Here is a 17,647-nt window from a genome sequence, read left to right on the forward strand (position 1 = left end):
TGTTAACTATCTTTTAGGTGCCTCCTTTCAGTTTCAGCAATACTTTTCATCCCATAACACCACTGCACTTCCAAATACACCAGCCAGAGCTAATCCATTGCTTAACATCCATATCCATATTTCCATCTTCTGCCGCTACTGACCCTGCTTACTTTAAACTACCCAGCAAGTTAGATTAAAAAGAGCCAGGGATGTGGTCTGTTTGGGTTTGACAAGGAGGCTGAAGACTAAATAAGCGAAGAGCCCATGATGTTAGGGGCACATTACATGGCTAGTGACGTAGAGGATTGGCTGACTGGTAGAACGCAGAGAGTAGGGCTAAAGATGGTAGCCAGTGACTACTGGAATTCTGCAGAGGTCAGTGTGAGGTTAGGAGGAGAAATAGAGGCATTGACTAGTTTCTAAATAGAAAAAGTGCCAGAAAACTGAAGCACAAAAGGAATTGGGAGTCCTAATTCAGGATTCTGTTAATGTTAACGTACACGTTCAGTTGGTAGTTAGGAAGACAAATGCAATGTTAGCATTCATTTCAACTGGACTAGAATGCGAGAGCAAAGATGTAGTACTAAGGCTGTACAAGATACCAGTCAGATCACATTTGGAATATTGAATGTAGTTTTGAGCTCAATATCCTAAAGAAGGGTGTGCTGTCGTTGGAGAGAGCTAGAGGAAGTTTACAAGAATGATCCCAGGGATCAAGGGCTTGTCGTATGAGAAGTGTTTGAGGGCTCTCGATCTTGAAACTTACAGAACACTAAGACCCCTGGATGGAGTTGACATGATGAAGATATTTCCACTGGTACGAGAGGCTAGGACCCAAGGACACTGCCTCAGAGTGAAGAGACATCCGTTTAGAATTGAAATGCGGAGGCATTTCTTTAGACGGAGAATGGTTAATCTGTGGAACTCATTGTTGCAGAGGGCTGTGGGGGCAAAGTCACTGAGTGTATTTAAGAAAGAGATATGTTTAATGTTCTTAATAATTAAGTGGATGAAGGGTTATGGAGATAAGGATGGAAAATGGAGTTCAGAAACATATCAACTATGATCAAATGGCATAGCAGATTCGGTGGCCCAATGACCTAATTGTGCTCCTATGTCTTATGCTCACTTTCTCTACATGTTATTCCATGATTTTTACATCTTAAATCTGATTCTTTTGCCTGGATTCAAACAGATCAGCCATAAATTGAGCCTTCGATCTCTAGGTTTTACTTCAAGTTTGTAGATTCTCTGTGATCTCTTCACCATCCCAGTGACAAAACTGAATGTCATTTGAAAACATCATTGACCATGATTTTTCCCTTTCTTACTTGGTCCATTAGAATCTGTGGAATTCTTCACCACGGAAGTTTGTCAAGGTTTGATAGTTAAGTATATTCGAGGCTGATAGCATTTTAATCATTTAGGGAATTGAGGGTTATTGGCGAAAGGTGGGAAATTGGAGTCCAGGATCATTAGATCAGATCTGATCTCAATAAAGAGTTGAGCAGACTCGGTGGGCTAAATGGCCTACTTCTGCTCCAATGTCTTAAAAATGGTTTTCGGTCTTACTAGGATGTGCATGAAAGTTAGATAGAGGAAGAAACTCCGTGCTAATCCTTCGTGTAATCCAGTTTTGACTTTGCAACGCTTACTCTTCCGCATACTTTTTCTTATTTTTGTTTGGAACTCCCTGTACAGGCTCATTAACAATCATATGTAATCCTCAAGGCCTTCATGAGTTCCAGTACATCTCCAGACTGGTGTGTGTACTAAATATTTTCTAGACTTGTTAAGTACTGATTTGAGGTGCATTGCCCTTCCTGATATTTCGTCACCTATCTCAAAATAAAAATGAGATCAGTGGTCATCATCTGGGCATAAATCCAAACTGATCTTTATGGATTTCCACTATATTTTTAGTTTGACTTTTTTTTTAAACATGCTCTCATACCCTGATGGCGTGTAGTAGCAGTTTAACTTATTGGGAGCCTTTGCAATCTTAAATGTCTTCCTTTTCTTTGAATGTTGGTACCAAAGTGCTCTGTCTTCATACTGTTGGCTTTTTTTTTGTCTCCTCGTAACACAAAACAAGAAGCTCATTTTCAGGGATAGTAGGAACTGCCGATGCTGGAGAATCTAAGATAAAATTGTGTGAAGCTGGATGTACACAGCAGGCCAAGCAGCATCAGAGGAGCAGGAAAGCTGACATTTCGGGTCGAGACACCCCCATCTCCTACCCACTAACCTCATCCCGCCTCCTTGACCAGTCCATCCTCCCTGGACCGACCTATCCCCTCCATAACTCCCCACTTACATTCACTTTCACTGGCATTAACCTCGCCTCTTTGACCTGTCTGTCTCCTCTCACCCTATCTCCTCCTTTATCCATCTTCTATCCACCTCCCTGTCTCTCCCTATTTATTTCAGAATCCCCTTGCCCTCCCCCATTTCTGAAGAAGGGTCTCGACCCGAAACATCAGCTTTTTCTGCTCCTCTGATGCTGCTCGGCCTGCTGTGTTCATCAGCTTCACAACATTTTAAGCTCATTTTCGGGACCTCGACCCCATAAAAACTAAGCAAGTTCTAGTGTCTCATTCATCTCCACCACTTTGTTGTTTTTCTTTTTTTTACTGTTGGTTTGATATCTTCCAGATTTAGGTTAGTTATCATGCCTCAATTTAAAGATACTCTTCTGCCTTTGTTCTTGCCTTTCTTTATTCGTAGGCCAGTTAAAATACTGTCGTCTTCGCTCTGAGGTGAACTTGCAGATTATGTGTGCTGTGTTGAAAATCTTATTTCTGCTATCAGTCTTGTGTATACACGTCTTACATCCTGTTGTATATTTTTGCCCCACTTTTGTGCCAGCATTTTTTTCCCATTTTCAACTGAATTGGCTTAGATTTATAATGGCTTAGCAAAGACACAACAGGCTAAATGGCTTCATTCTTTGCCATGAAAATCTGATTCTGAGGTTTACACTGACATTTAGCATCGGGCACACTTTAATTGAATCCTCCTGTAAATCAGTTTTGCAACTTCAGGCCCCTTAATCTGCTGTGCAAGTGAAGTTCTCATGAAACTAAGTCTGCTCCTTAAATTGCAGTAGTTATTTAGCCACAGAGTAATATTAAATAAAACTTGAAAATCAAGATAATATTTCATAAACTTACTAACGTCTGGGTTGTATGTGCCTGATGTAAGTATACCCCAGCCACTAACTCTGTCATGCCTGAATTCCACACTTGATTTTGATTCCTTACATAAAAATAACAGGGTCATTGTATATCCAGTGTTATGGACATTGATGAATTAGAACTGCGCCCTCAGTTCCTTTCCCTTACTGTGTGTAAATAGTATGCTTTTGAAAAGATGAATGTTTGTCAACCCCAGTGTGTGTGGATTTTTTTTAAACAGTCCACGAGCAGCAAGCTTTTGTGGGTTTAAATAAAGGATTATTCGTGCACACATTCACCTTTAAGCATAACACTAGGTCCGTCACTTAACGATCATGCGTCTGCTCAAAAAAAGCACAGTTAGAGATGATAGTATACTTCTACAAATTGTAAATAAGAGAATAGAGCTATTGTTGTGGGCCTGTTGAAGAAAGGCCAGACTGAGTGGATTCAAATAAAGGGTCCTATGGCAGAGTAGTCACAGGATTCACCTTGAAGTGATTGACTTAACCAGCACGACTTGAAGTTACGGTAGCTTACCAAGAAGTCAAATTTCTGAAACAGAAACAAAAATTGCTGGAAAAACTCAGGTCTGCCAACATCTGTGTAGAGAAAGCAGAGTTAATATTTTAGGTCTACTGGGCCTTCTTCAAATTTCTGTGCAAGTGGTTTTGGAATAAGAGCCAGGCTGGGAGACATTTAAGATGCAGCAGTCTCCAGGTTTAAAAAGTTGTGGGTCTAATGCCTTTTCTGCTGCTGATGCCCCGCATCTGGGGTTCTGCACAGACTAAACAGTTTCTGTTTGGTTTGAGCGATGAAAGAATTTGAGATCCAAAGCAAGATTTTGTCATATCAACTGCTGTTACCGACTCAAAACGGTTAGAACATAGAACATAGAACAGTACAGCACAGAACAGGCCCTTCAGCCCACAATGTTGTGCCGACCATTGATCCTCATGTATGCACCCTCAAATTTCTGTGACCATATACATGCCCAGCAGTCTCTTAAATGACCCCAATGACCTTGCTTCCACAACTGCTGCTGGCAACGCATTCCATGCTCTCACAACTCTCTGCGTAAAGAACCTGCCTCTGACATCCCCTCTATACTTTCCACCAACCAGCTTAAAACTATGACCCCTCGTGCTAGCCATTTCTGCCCTGGGAAATAGTCTCTGGCTATCAACTCTATCTATGCCTCTCATTATCTTGTATACCTCAATTAGGCCCCCTCTCCTCCTCCTTTTCTCCAATGAAAAGAGACCGAGCTCAGTCAACCTCTCTTCATAAGATAAGCCCTCCAGTCCAGGCAGCATCCTGGTAAACCTGCTCTGAACCCTCTCCTCGGTTGAAGTCATTGCTGTCCGATGATGGCTTTTCATTACCCCCTGCTCATAATTTAGTTGGTTTCTGAAGTTCTGTTCTGATAAGAATCAAACTTGGAAATTGTGTGTCCAGAAATCTGATTTTGAGTTTTAGGGATATTGGAATTTCATCTCGGTATGACCATTCAAGGAGCTGAACCCCACCAATATTTGTTTAACTCTTGGGAGTGGGCCTTTGGGCCTCTCAAATCTGTTGTGCCATTTTAATATGATCATGGCTGGTCTGAACTTTATGGAGACATGAGGTAGATGTTGCAAAAGTCACTTGTGTTCATGAGAAAACATGGTGTGAAGCTGGATGAACACAGCAGGCCAAGTAGCATGAGAAGAGCAGGAAAGTTGACATTTTGGGTTGGGACCCTTCTTCGGAAATGGCTTCTGAAAAAGGGTCCCAACCCAAAACGCCAAACTTTCCTGCTCCTCTGATGCTGCTTGGCCTGCTGTGTTCATCCACACTGTGTTTTCTCAGATTCTCCAGCATCAGCAGCTCCTACTATCACTTGTGTACATGTCCATTTTCAAATAAAAGGCCCCTTTAGGAAATTGTATATTGAATGCAGTCCATATTCAAAGCTATGAATAAGTCAGTGGAGGAGCAGTGGTCTGAATGAATAGCGGTATTTTTATATTCTCAATTGCAAAGTCAAAAACGTATACATGCATTCAAAATTCTGTCTTGTCATTACCTTGTCCTGGCTACTCTCTAATACTTGGCCAATTAATTTTATTCATGTCTTGTACTTAGCTTTTTATTACATTCCCGTTTAAAAACCTAACCCTGTTCAGATGGAACTTGTCCAGGCCATACAGGCTGTTTCACCCAGAACTGATTCTGATTTCCCAGGAATCTGAACTCCTGCAGTTCTGTTATGACACTCCACTTACTGGTAGAGCAAATAACACATGGCACCAGGAGTACCGGTAGTCATCATTCCCCTGGTTTATATAAAAATACAGAGAAAATGTTATGTGCACATTTGACAGGTGTGTGAACCATCTAATGAAGCAGGTGCCAGATATGAAAACGTTGCTAACTTATAGTAATTGGTAAATTCTTGCACTCAGTTTCTTTTATTTCAGATGTGCATTTTGGTTGTGCAATTGGATGAGCCAGTTCATTAAACAAGCCTTCTGCATTTCCTTTAGGTCGCATCCCAGACAGCCTGAAAAATTGTATTAATAAAGATTACCTGACTGCAGCTACTCACTGGGCTGGAATGGATCCTACAGTAGTTCACCCAGAGCTAAATGGTGCTGCCTATAGGTAAGTACTGTGGGGAAGGCGAGGTCTTAGTTGATGAAGGTGACATTTACCACTGACTGTTAGTGCAATGGCTGTAATGCTGGATTCACATCCAACCATGGCAAGTTGTGAAATTGGATTCAGTAACTCATTTGTTGTGTGGACCAGTGTCAAGAAAAGTAGCCACAAGAGTTGCCAGAAGTACATAAACCCCAGCTGCTTCAGGTTCCATCCGTAATGAAGTAAACAATGACAGGGGGAAAATCTGTGAAGAGGAACCCTCTAGATCAGGAATTCTTTATTCCCTGCCTCCCTATAAGTAAGAAGAGTCCTAGTGGGTTTCATATTAAAGGCTCTTTACACAATGGCTTTTGGATAAAACAATACCAGTGATGTTAAAAAAATTAAGACATGTTACTTTAATACAAATTTCTCAATGAATAAAATTAGTCATACAAATAGCACAGAGACTGAAAGGAACATAAAATCAATAATACCTCAAACATATGTATCTTCGAACCAAAATTGACCATAATGTATTGCTGATGCAGTTCTAACTATATCGCCCTTATGCAGCAATTCATTAAAACTGCTTTTAGTTCAATTATATGTTTTTGTTTTATGCATTAAATTTGAGCAACAATGGCATAGTTTGTTCTGTTTACTTGAAAGGGCGAACCAGAATGAGATAGTCTTGAAGGGAAGCCAGGTATTGAATGCTGCCCAGGTTCTTGGTGTAGAGATCACAGTGATAATAGATGCATGTAATGGTAATCTTAATGAATTACTGTTCAAATAGCTTTGGTGAGCTGCTGCTACTTTGTCCCTTACAAAAAGTGTGCCAAAGTTTGCCAAAGTTTAAACATTGGCAGAAGCACAAATCAGTGGAATTGCTTTGTCCAAGATGGTCTTGAGCTGCTTCAGTATGTTTGTACGTAAGTGGCAGATACTCCACTTAGACTTTGTAGGTGACATTGACGCTTTGAGGGATCAGAAGTGAGGTCCGTAGAATCCCTGTAGTTTAGAAACGTTCAGCCCAATGAATCCACAGCAACCCTCGAAAGAGCCACCCCCAGACTTTTGTCCCTACTCTATCCTGTTACTTTGCATTCCCATGGCTAATGCACCTACCCTACACATACGTGAACACTATGGGCAATTTAGTATGGCCAGTCTACCTAACTTCCACATCTTTGGACTGAGCAAGGAAACCGGAGCACCTGATGGAAACCCACACACATACAGGAAAAATGTGTGAACTCCACACAGACGGTTGCCCAAGGGTAGAATTGAACCCAGGTCCTTTGCACTGTGAGGCAGCAGTGCTAACCACTGAGCCACTGTGACCTATCTATTTGCCCTAGAACAGCCAGCCTCTCTCCTGCTCATACGGTGTCAGTGTTGATATGACTCATTAGACTTTTTGGCAGTCAGTCCCCAGTATGCCAACAGAGGAGACTAGGTCACTGATGATCAAAGAAACTGAGGAGTAATGAATGGACTTTATCTTGTTTGTTGTGGTCATTATCCAGCATACGTGTACAAATGTTACCTACCGCCCGTCAACCCAAACATGGATATCATCCAAGACTTTGATCTAGATTTGTCGGAATGCCACAATGCCAGTGATAAACAAACTGAAGTGCCAGCTGCTGTTCAATCTGAGCAATAGCACAAAAAGTTGCAGGCACTGCCAAGATTGTGCACAGCCATGAGGTGTTGTAACAGCGCCTTCACGCTAGGCTGAGTAGAGTTGGAATTGTGGTCCAAGCAGTCATCTGAGACATCAGATCCAACATTGGGTTGTGGTTGTTGAAGACAGGCAGACAGTTTTGCTCCAAGGGTGATTCTTGCATGGGTAAGGGAGCGCTGACATTCGATCAGGGACTGATTAAAATAGTACCCTACCCCAATCCCACCTGTTCAGGTAAACTGCCAGAGGCTACTCGAATGGTCCTTATTTGGCCTGTTAAGAGGCAGGGTTGGCTTGTGGGGAGGAGTGCTTACCTCCACCTGACCTATTGCTGGTTAATTGGCAGCAGGTGGATGATGGCACTCTAGTCCCTGCTCTCCCTCACTATTTTTCATGAGTAGCAAACACACAAACATACTCTCACTCTTTCTTCATTTATTCACTCATGTGTGCATGAACGCAGTGTATAATTATCAGCAAACTTATGACGAAGTTATTTTCATTTATCAATGTAGCAGCTAGAGATAGTTGGCACAACACCATTGTATGAGGAATTTTTGCAGTGCCAGTGATGACTGGTCTTTCCTTTGTGTCAAAAGTGATTTTATTCATTAGAAGAATATCTCTTGAACACATGTTTATTTCTGTTTTGCTGTTAATTCTAGCTACTGTTCATAGGTAAATGCTGTTTTGATGTCGAGGCAAACTACCATCGCCTCCCATCTGCAGTTGCTTATATTGAGACTGTGATCCAGTCTGGAATTTGGCAGTGATGGCAGAACCCCCAAACAAGCACAGAAAACGTTGGAGAGATTCAGCAGGTCTAGCAGCATCTTTGGAGGGACAACCAGAATTAACATTTTAGAGCTCAGTATGACTCTTCTTCCGATTTCTACAGTATTCTCAGTGTTTGTTTCAGGTTTCCAATATCTGGGTATATTGACTTGATGGCAGAACCTTAATTGATCATAGGTAAATAGACTGTTAGTGAGTAGAAACCAAAAGAACTGCGGATGTTATAAATCAGGAACAAAAACAGAAGCTGCTGGAAAAACTGAGCAGTTCTGGCAGCATCTGTGAAGAGAAGATCAGAGTTAACCTTTCGGGTCCAGTGGCTGAGGAAAAATCAGCAAACCCGAAATATTAACTCTGATTTTCTCTTCATAGATGCTGCCAGACCTGCTGAGCTTTTCCAGAAACTTCTGCTTTTGTTAGTGAGTAGTTATGTCATTCATGACTCCATTCCTCATTTTACTAATGATTGTAAGGAGGCTTGTCATGTGATAGAAAATTTAACTTTTTCCTTGTAAGTAGGCCATTCTAGAAAATTCCACATTTTTATCAAAGCAGCATTGGAACACTTGTCAAAGGGAATGGCTAGCTCTGGTATTCCAGTCTTGGACATTAAAACTAGTGTGTTGCAGGGACTTTCCTTGTGTCCAGTTCATCCAGCCACTTGTTAATGCCATGTGCAAATAAATCAAATTTGCTGGATATCCATATTAGAAACATTTAAAATGGGAGCAGGAATAGGCTCACAAAGCCTGCACTGCCATTCATGATAATCATAACTGACTGGTGGAGACCTTGGGGTGAGGTCTCCTGGTCATTTTTGACTGAAGATGCTTGCAAACTCTCAATCCCTCAATTACTGAGTCTTCACCATTGTAGTGAAATGGAAAGAAGGGTGTAACTAGGAGGAAACTCTCTCTCCTATTATTTTGTTGATCACCAGAATTGACAACGGAGAGAAAGTGAAATAACCGGGCACAATACTCCAGTTGAGATTAATTTTTATAAAAGTCTATCTTGTTCTTCTTGCTTTTATACTGGGAGTAGATGTGCGATGGCCTAGTAGTGTTATCTCTAGACTATTAATCCAGAAACATTCTGGTACCTGGGTTTGAATCCCACCACAATTGATGGTGGAATTTGAATTCAATTTTTTAAAAAAGTCAGAAAAACCAGTCTGAGTCACTAACGTAGTTGATGTTGAAACATTGAATGTATTCAAAGGCAGCTAGATAAAGCACTTGGGATGAACGGGATCAAAGGTTAAGGGGAGAAAGCAGGATTAGGCATTGGTGTGATCAGTCGTGATTGAGATGAATGGCAGAGCAGGCTCAAAAGGCCGAACGGCCCCCTCTTGCTCCTGTCTTCAGTGTTTCTATGTTTCAGTTTAGTGAACTTGGTCAGCAGAGACGCGTTGGCCTGAAGGACGTGTTTGTGCACTGTATAACTCTATGACTCTACAAGCAACATATTTAAATGGGACACAAAGGCATAGTCAAGTTAAAGGCAGAGATGATACATTGGAGATTTGCTTTTTCAGGTTTTGTTTGATTTAAGCCAGACCATTTTAATGGATTTTCTTAAAGACATTGATCAAAGGACTCTCTGGAGAATCTGTGCCATCAAGAGTTATGAACACAGCTAAGTAAGTTTATCAGGCATGTGCCTGTGAGGCTCATGGAAAACAACAGTAAATGATTGTGGCTTTTAGGCTGGATAATTTGACTGGGAAAGTTAACTAGATAACATTGGCCTGCTCATGGTGTCACATATTGACAGGGTGATATGAGCGCTCAGTTTAAAGTGAAATTTATCTTTTTTCATTTGAGGAATCATATGTTTGTTAGTTTTATGTTAGACTATAAGACATAAAAGCAGAATTAGGCTATTTGGCCCAGCAAATCTGCTCCATCGTTTGATCTTTGCTGATATGTTTTTCAACCATTCTCCTGCCACCTTTATCAAGATGACCGCAGAATAACAAGACTGCGTGCAAGCCCTTGCCCGTGGCTCATCTGTTCCGATCTGCCTTCTTTTTATTTTCCCTTTTTACTTCTCTTTTTGTTTCTTTTTTGTCTTTTTGTTTTTCCTTTCTTTGACGGGCTAGTCAGCTGCATTGGCACAGCAGCAGGAGCAGGCCATGTGTTGAGTGGCAGCAGCCTCCTGGCAATCAGAGGTGGCGGCAGCTGACACAGCTCCTTGCAGCAACAGTAAGGACATCCACCGGGTGATTGGAGGTGGTTCGTGCTGCAGCAGCGGATTCTTAAAGAAGGCAGTACCAGCAAGGTATCATCTGTGGGTGGAGCGGAACTCATGGCGCGGCAGCAGAACCAGGAGCTCCTGGTTGCAGTAGGACCAGAGCAGGAACTCCTGGCACTGGCACCATCAAGGCACAAGCAGAGCCAGGGACTCCTGGCTGCAGTCCTGGTAGGCCTCGAGTGTTGGTTTCCTAGTTATCGGCAGAGCGGTGGTGGTAGCAGAGCTGTGGACTTCTGGTTGCAGGGCAATTTGTGGGTTCAGCCGAGGACATGGTGGCGAAGAGATGGCACCTCAAGAGTAGTGACTCTTTCAGTTATATCTTTTTACTTTTTTTATCCTTAAACAATTTAAAATAACATTGAATTATGGTGACAGTAGCTTTTCACTGAAATGCAAGTGACAATAATAAATCAACCATTCATTTAATTCACTCGCTCTCTCATGAGCCTCTATCTCTATAGTAAATACATTAATGCATTGGCCTCCACAGCCTACTGTGGCAATGAGTTTTACCACTCTCTGAGGAAATTCCTCATCATCTCAGTTCTAAAGGGTCAGCCATTCACTCTGAGGTTGTGCCCTTGGATTCCTAGTCTCTCCAGGCCTCTCAGCATTCTGTAAGATCCAGTCAGATTCCCCCTCATCCTTCTGTGTTGTATCGAGTACAGACCCAGACTCCTCAACCACTCCTCATATGGCAAACACATCATCCCCAGGATCATTTTTGCAAACCCTTTCTGGACTCGCTGCAAGATTAGCACCTCCATCCTTAGATACAGGACCCAAAACAACTCCCAAGTTTCCAAATGCAGTCCAACCAAAGCCTTATACAGCCTCCGCAGTACATCTATGCTCTTGTATTCTAGCCTTCTTGAAATGAATCCAAAAATTCATTTGCCTTCCTAAGTTTTAACTGAACCTGCTTGATAACCTAAAGAGAGTCGTTAACTAGGAGTGTAACTATTGAGAAAGATTGCAGTTCTAACCCATGGTTTATTTTTGTCTCCATTAGGTATCCACCAGGTGTGGTTGGGGTGGCTCCCAGTGGACTTCCACCAACAGTAGAAGGAATCGTTCCGAGTGCTGTGCCATTGTCGCATAGCCTCTCCACAGTACCCCATCCACCACACGCCCCTTCCCCAGGACAAACAGTCAAACCGGAGTCTGACAGAGATCACACAGGTGACCAATTGTAGCCAGATGGACCGCATTCCTGACCCAAGTCTTCACCATCTCAGAAGCTCAGAAAAGACCTGTATTAGATTGATGGTGAACAGAGGACTATGAAAATAACTGAGCTTAGAAACTGGTCCAACTTCAATTAAAGATGTGGGAGAGAAGAAGAAATTTGGTAAATTTGTTCCTCCGTTAAATTGTAGCTTGTCCCTATCCAGTGGACTGATTAACTGTTTCTGTGTCTTATGGGTTCCCTGTGAGCAAGAAAAGTTCTAGTAGTTTATTATATCCTGAATGTACTATGTCTGTGTACAGTTAGAACTTAAGGGTTTGTTCGCTTAGCTGTGAAACAGAAACCAAGAGAGATATTCAGTAAAACTGATTTTTTGAAAAGAAAACAATCTTTCTTTTATATACATTAAATCCACGCCCAAAAAGAGGCTGTTTTCAGACATCTCAGGAAAACAAAGGTAAATTCCCACCTATTTTGTGTTTATACACCATGCAGTACATTGTTTTGTAACTGCTTTCTTTTTTTTAGTATCAGCTCGTAAGATCAACACTCTCTTCTAGATTCATTGTTTTATTTTCAGCATGAATTCCCATTACTTTTCTGGGGACTGAGGAGAATGTTGCAAAGAGATTTTGAAAACAATGTTTCATCTGGAGCAGCACTATGCTTACTGTCATCAGTTTAAATGTATATTATTGGTGGTATGCGTACCGGCACTAGACTACTGGAAAGTAGCAGCATTTCTTTGCCTACATCGATTCCTGTCAGTGTGGTAGGCTAGCAATATTTTTGTTGAAATAATCATGTTTTGTGACTGTAACCATTTGTATGAATTATTTTAAAGAAATAAAACAAAAAGACAGGAAACGCTGTGTGGCATGTGTCTCAGGCTATTTTTGCTTTTTCCTAACTGTATTTAAGATAAATGGGATAAATATTTCTTGGTTCACTTAAGGCAGAATAAAATCCACAAGATTACTTGACAACTGTAGCTTGCACTTATATAATGCCTTCATACGTTTAATGATAATAGTGGAAGATTTCAACTCCCTCAGCATTAACTGGGTTAATTAGCGTGAAAAGTTTAGAGATAATGGAATTGTTAAAATGAGTTCAGGAAAACTTCTTAAAGCTAGTATGTAGAAGGCCCCAAAAGAAATGGGTGATCCTGGGATAAATTTTAGGTAATGAAGCTGGACAAGTGGTTGAAGTATCCATGGGGGGGACGGTGGGGAAGCATTATGCAGACTGCAGTCTTAACTTCCTTAGATTCAAGATTGTTATGGAAAAGAACAGATTGGGGTCTGAAATCAAAGTTCTAAACTGAAAGATTTTAAAAAGATCAAATATGATTTGACCAGATTGGATTTGGAACAGAAACTGTTAGGTAATCCGTGTCAGAGCAGTGAGATACATTTAGGCAGAAGAAAAGGACATTGCTAGCATATTCCAATAGAGATAAAGGGTGGGGCCAACAGATCCAGCAAACCCTGGATATCGAGAGATATGCAGGATTGAATAAAGGTGAAGAAAAGATGCTTATGGCAGATAATAAGGGCTTAAAACATCAGAAACCTTAGAGGAATACAAAATATGCAAGGGAAACCTTAAGGAAGCTGGGAAAGAAAAAAGGAATATGAAAGGATGATAGGAGGTAAAATAAACAAAACCCTAAGTCATTTAATAAGTATATTAAGGGTAAAAAGGATTACTAGGATAAGAATAGGGTCCGCTAAGGATCATGGTAGTAACTTGTGCATGGAGATGAAGGATGTAGGTTGGGCTATTTTGTCTCTCTCGCTAGTGAATGCAGACACAATGTTGGTACAGAAGCTGGGGAGATGGACTGTAATGCAATTAAAGAAATTAACATAGAGAGGGGTTCTGAGTGGTCTGGCAGGCTCAACAGGAGATAAATTTCTGGGTCTGAATGAAGTGAATCCCAAGCAGTTGAGTGAGGTAAGGGAGGAAAAAGGGGCATTGGCAATAATATTCAATCCCGGAGGATTGCCAGAGGACTGGAGGATAGCCAATGTAGTAGTATTTTGTTAAGAAGGGAGCAAGGGATAATCTAGGAAAATACAGGCCATATCAGTCTCCACTCTGGTGGAGAAACTATTGGAAGCAATTCTGAAAGAATTAATCTGCATTTTGAGAGATAGAGATGAATCGAGAATAGCATGGTTTTGTTGAGGGGAGATCATGTATGACCAGTTTGGTGGAATTTTTCAAAGAACTGACCAATTGTATAGATAAGGCCAATGCATTTGATGTGGTCAATTTGGACTTCTGCAAGGCTTTTGATCGTCTCCCACGTGGGATCTTGATAGCGAAGGTAAGAGCCCAAAAGTTGGCAAACTGGAATTAGAAATGACTAAGTAGCATGAATCAGAGGGTAATGGTTGAGGAGTGTTTATTTTTTGTGACTGGAAGCCTGAGTCCACTGGGGTTCAGTACTGAGGCGCTGTTGTTTATAATGAATATATAAATGATTTAGACTTGAATGTAGTGGGGATGATCAGGAAATTTATGAATGAATGTGAAAATTGTTTAGGTGGTAAGTGTGAAGAAGATAGCTTCACATTACAGTATGGGGTGATCAGTGGCAAATGGAATTTGGTCCAGATAAATGTGAGGTTATGCATTTGGGTAGGACAAAAAGGCAAGGGAGCACATTATGAATGGTAGGACCTTGGGGAGCACTGAGGATCCAAGGGACCTTGGTGTGCATGTAAACTGGTCCCTTAAGGTTGTAGGACAGGTGGATAAAGTAGTTACAAATGTATATGTGATACATGCCTTTATGAGCCGAGGCATTGAGTTTAAGAGCAGGGAGGTCATGCTGAAACTGATTGAAACGTTGGCTAGGCCACAGATGAAGTACTACATGCAGTTCTGGAATCCCCATTTTAGAACTGATGTGATAACACTGGAGAAGGCACAGAAGAGATTTATCAGGACACTGCTGAGGCTGAAGAGTTAGTAATGAAAAGAGACTGAATAGATTGGGTTTGTTTCACTTGGAGCTGAAGAGATTGAGGGTGGAGATGAATGAAGTGTATAAAATTAGGAGGGGCAGAGGGCTGACAGGAAGAGACCTCTTCCCCTTGGTGGAGGAATCAATGACCAGCAGGCATCAATTTAAGGTAGGAGCAGGAGATTTAACCCATTTTTCATCCAGAGGGTTGGGAGGATCCGGAACTTAATTTCTGCAAGAGTGATAAACCAGAAACCCTCATAGTATTTAAGTATTTAGATAGAGACTTGCGATGCCAAGCCACAAGTGCTAGAAAATGGGACTAGAATAATTAAGTGCTTGTTTTTGACTGATACAAACCTGATAGGCCAAAGGGCCATTATCTGTGCTGTAGACCTCCATGATTCTATGTAGAACTGTGAGAGAATGCACTTCCAAGGAGAGGCCAGGACAAAATATAGATGGCAAATTTTGGTAATTTTCTAAGTCTAGAAGTGAATTCCACCGCAAAACTGTATATAAAGAAATTTCTTTATGCTTTTGCTTGAAATCCCTTCGTTTTCTTCGATGCAAGGATCCCACGTTCTCAATTCCTCGTTTTGAAAGATATCCATTGTGTTACGTATGTCAAAAGTATATTAAAGATCCTGTGTATGAATGTCCAATCTTTGAATATTTGCTACTGTGTAAGGTCAATGACCTAAAGCATGAACTCTGTTTCTCCTTTTGTCGATGCTGCCTGATGTGCTGCATCTTTCCATAATTTCTGTTTTAATTACAAAATTTCACTCAGTTACAAAATTCTTGACACTGCATTTCTAAGCTTTCCCATTATATGTTTATAAGGTCCCATTTGGAAACTGTCCAGAATTATAGAATTATTTAGCACTGAAGGAGGCCATTCAGCCTGTTGTGTCTGTGACAGATCCATCAAAGAGCTATTGAATTGATCCTGCTTATCTGCTGATTTTTATGACTGAAATGTTACGTTTTCAAGTACTTATTAAATTTCTTTGGATAATTCTTATTGAATCTGTTTCTATTCTCTGTTTTAAGCATGCATTATAGATCATAAAACTGTATAATCTTTATTTACCTTCTTGTGTTTTTGTTCTTATTGCCAAAGTTATCTACTTCATAACTTCTGAAGTCGAATTTCATCTGCCAAGTTGCTGTCCATTTCACCAGTCTATGTATACCTGTTCAGTATATTGTCTATGTAGACCAGTCGTAATGCGTTATCGCCATTCAGTCAATGGTGACTCTGTTTGTCCCCACTCCTTAGCCTGTGTTGCAGAATAACTCCTGCATTCATGGAAGGAGATTGTTTACATCCAATATGCTTATCCTAGTATTCTGAAAGAGCCTCCAGTTATTTTTTTGCATTCACCTCAGCTGTGCCAATTAAAACAAAATCCTTTTTGCAAATTACTTCTTAATTTGCCTCTTGCAACATTTTATATTGTGCTTTCAAGATCATGACTTGCAGTGTAAAAGAACTTTTCTTCTCTCCTCTGGCTCATCTACCAATTAGTTTAGATCATATGTCATAAATACTGACCCTCTGAAAGTCAAAATATTTTATCCTCATCCACTGTAGCAAAAACCCCTTGTTCTAACTTTACTTCTCTACCTTCTAATTTTCATACACTATGGTTAACAATTAATAGTATTGCTAATTCAAAATAATAACAATGTACAACATTAAAATAGAAATGGAATTTCATCTGTGTACTGTGGTGTAATTACTCTTACATTTTTTTAAAAACTGCTTCATCAGATTAAAACAAATTTCATTTTCACAACGCTTTAGCTAGGGGCACGGTGAGAAAATCCTCAGGGTGCTTCGCAGAGGTGGAGTCAAGTTAGAAAATTACATCAAGCCCCAAAGAAAGAATGTTTTTAGAACGGGAGACTTGAGGCTTGGATACATAAATGGGTCTTAAGGAGGTGTCTGCATGGAATGTGGGAGAGAAAAGACAGAAAGGTGGAGGAATTCCAGAGCACAGAAGGCTGAAGGCACAGCTGCAGATAGTGGGGTGAAAAAATGGGGATCAGTAAAAGACTAGAGTTGAAAAAGTGCAAAGTTTTTGAGGATTTTGGGGCTGGAGAAGATTAGAGAGTCTATTTTCATAAATGATCTGGATGTGAATGTACAAGGCATGATTAATGAGTTTGTGGATGATACAAAATTAGGAGGTATTGTTGATAGCGACAAATGTTATCCAAAATTACAGTGGAATCTTGATCAGATGGGGAAGTGAGCTGAGGATTGGCAAATGCAATTCAATATGGATAAGTGTGAGGTGTTGCACTTCAGAAAGTCAAACCAAGGTAGTACTTATACAGTACTTATACAGCACTTGAGGCATATGGAGTTAGGTGTTCCCTATCAGTACTGTTGCAGAGTGGGCCATGGTCAGTTCAGCTCCAGTCCAGGGATTCATGGTAAATCAGTCAAGGAGTGACACAGATCTATCAGGATATGGCCAATCATTGATTGAAGAGATCCTTTCAAATTGTTCAGTAGGTGGACTACAGGCAGTCCTAGAAGTCAGCCCATTGAAAGTCAAGTGGGGTTATCAGGAACCACTGCCATGTTGGGCAATTTGGGGATGTCTACTGTGGGGTAAAAATAGAAAGTGCCCTTAAATACTTGAAACTAGAGTAGTTATATAAGTTTTGGTGTTTTGATATATGTAAACTGTTTTGATTTAAATATCTCACATCTTAATTCTTAAATTACAATAATGGGATTCTCAGTTGTGTCTCACTTAACAAGATGTGAGCAACCAGTATTTATAAATTAAATGGAATTTATTAAGAAATTTTAAAAAAATCTAACTTGATATTAAAAAGAAGCAGCAAAGACAACGTGGAAATTATTTAAAAACAAAATGAAAGAAAAGCGGGTGCTGGAGATTAGAAACACAAACGGAAATTGCTGGCAG

General features: G+C 40.6%; 1 protein-coding gene across 11 annotated transcripts in view; it reads left to right on the forward strand.

The window, feature by feature from the left end:
* ctbp1 (C-terminal binding protein 1) overlaps window positions 1–15,763 on the forward strand; it is a 341,145-nt gene extending 325,382 nt beyond the window's left edge. For 9 of the 11 annotated variants that reach the window (XM_059650027.1, XM_048532493.2, XM_048532484.2 and 6 more), the window contains 2 exons: window positions 5,690–5,807; window positions 11,543–15,761. In XM_059650027.1, coding sequence (XP_059506010.1) covers window positions 5,690–5,807; window positions 11,543–11,726 — 302 coding nt within the window. In that variant the 3' untranslated portion in view covers window positions 11,727–15,761. Of the gene's footprint in view, window positions 1–5,689; window positions 5,808–11,542 lie in introns of all 11 variants that reach the window. The other 2 variants (XM_059650024.1, XM_048532476.2) reach the window with 2 other exon arrangements.
* Window positions 15,764–17,647: the final 1,884 nt, after the last annotated feature.

The sequence above is a fragment of the Stegostoma tigrinum genome, chromosome 1, assembly GCF_030684315.1.
Source record: "Stegostoma tigrinum isolate sSteTig4 chromosome 1, sSteTig4.hap1, whole genome shotgun sequence".
Classification (NCBI taxonomy): domain Eukaryota; kingdom Metazoa; phylum Chordata; class Chondrichthyes; order Orectolobiformes; family Stegostomatidae; genus Stegostoma; species Stegostoma tigrinum.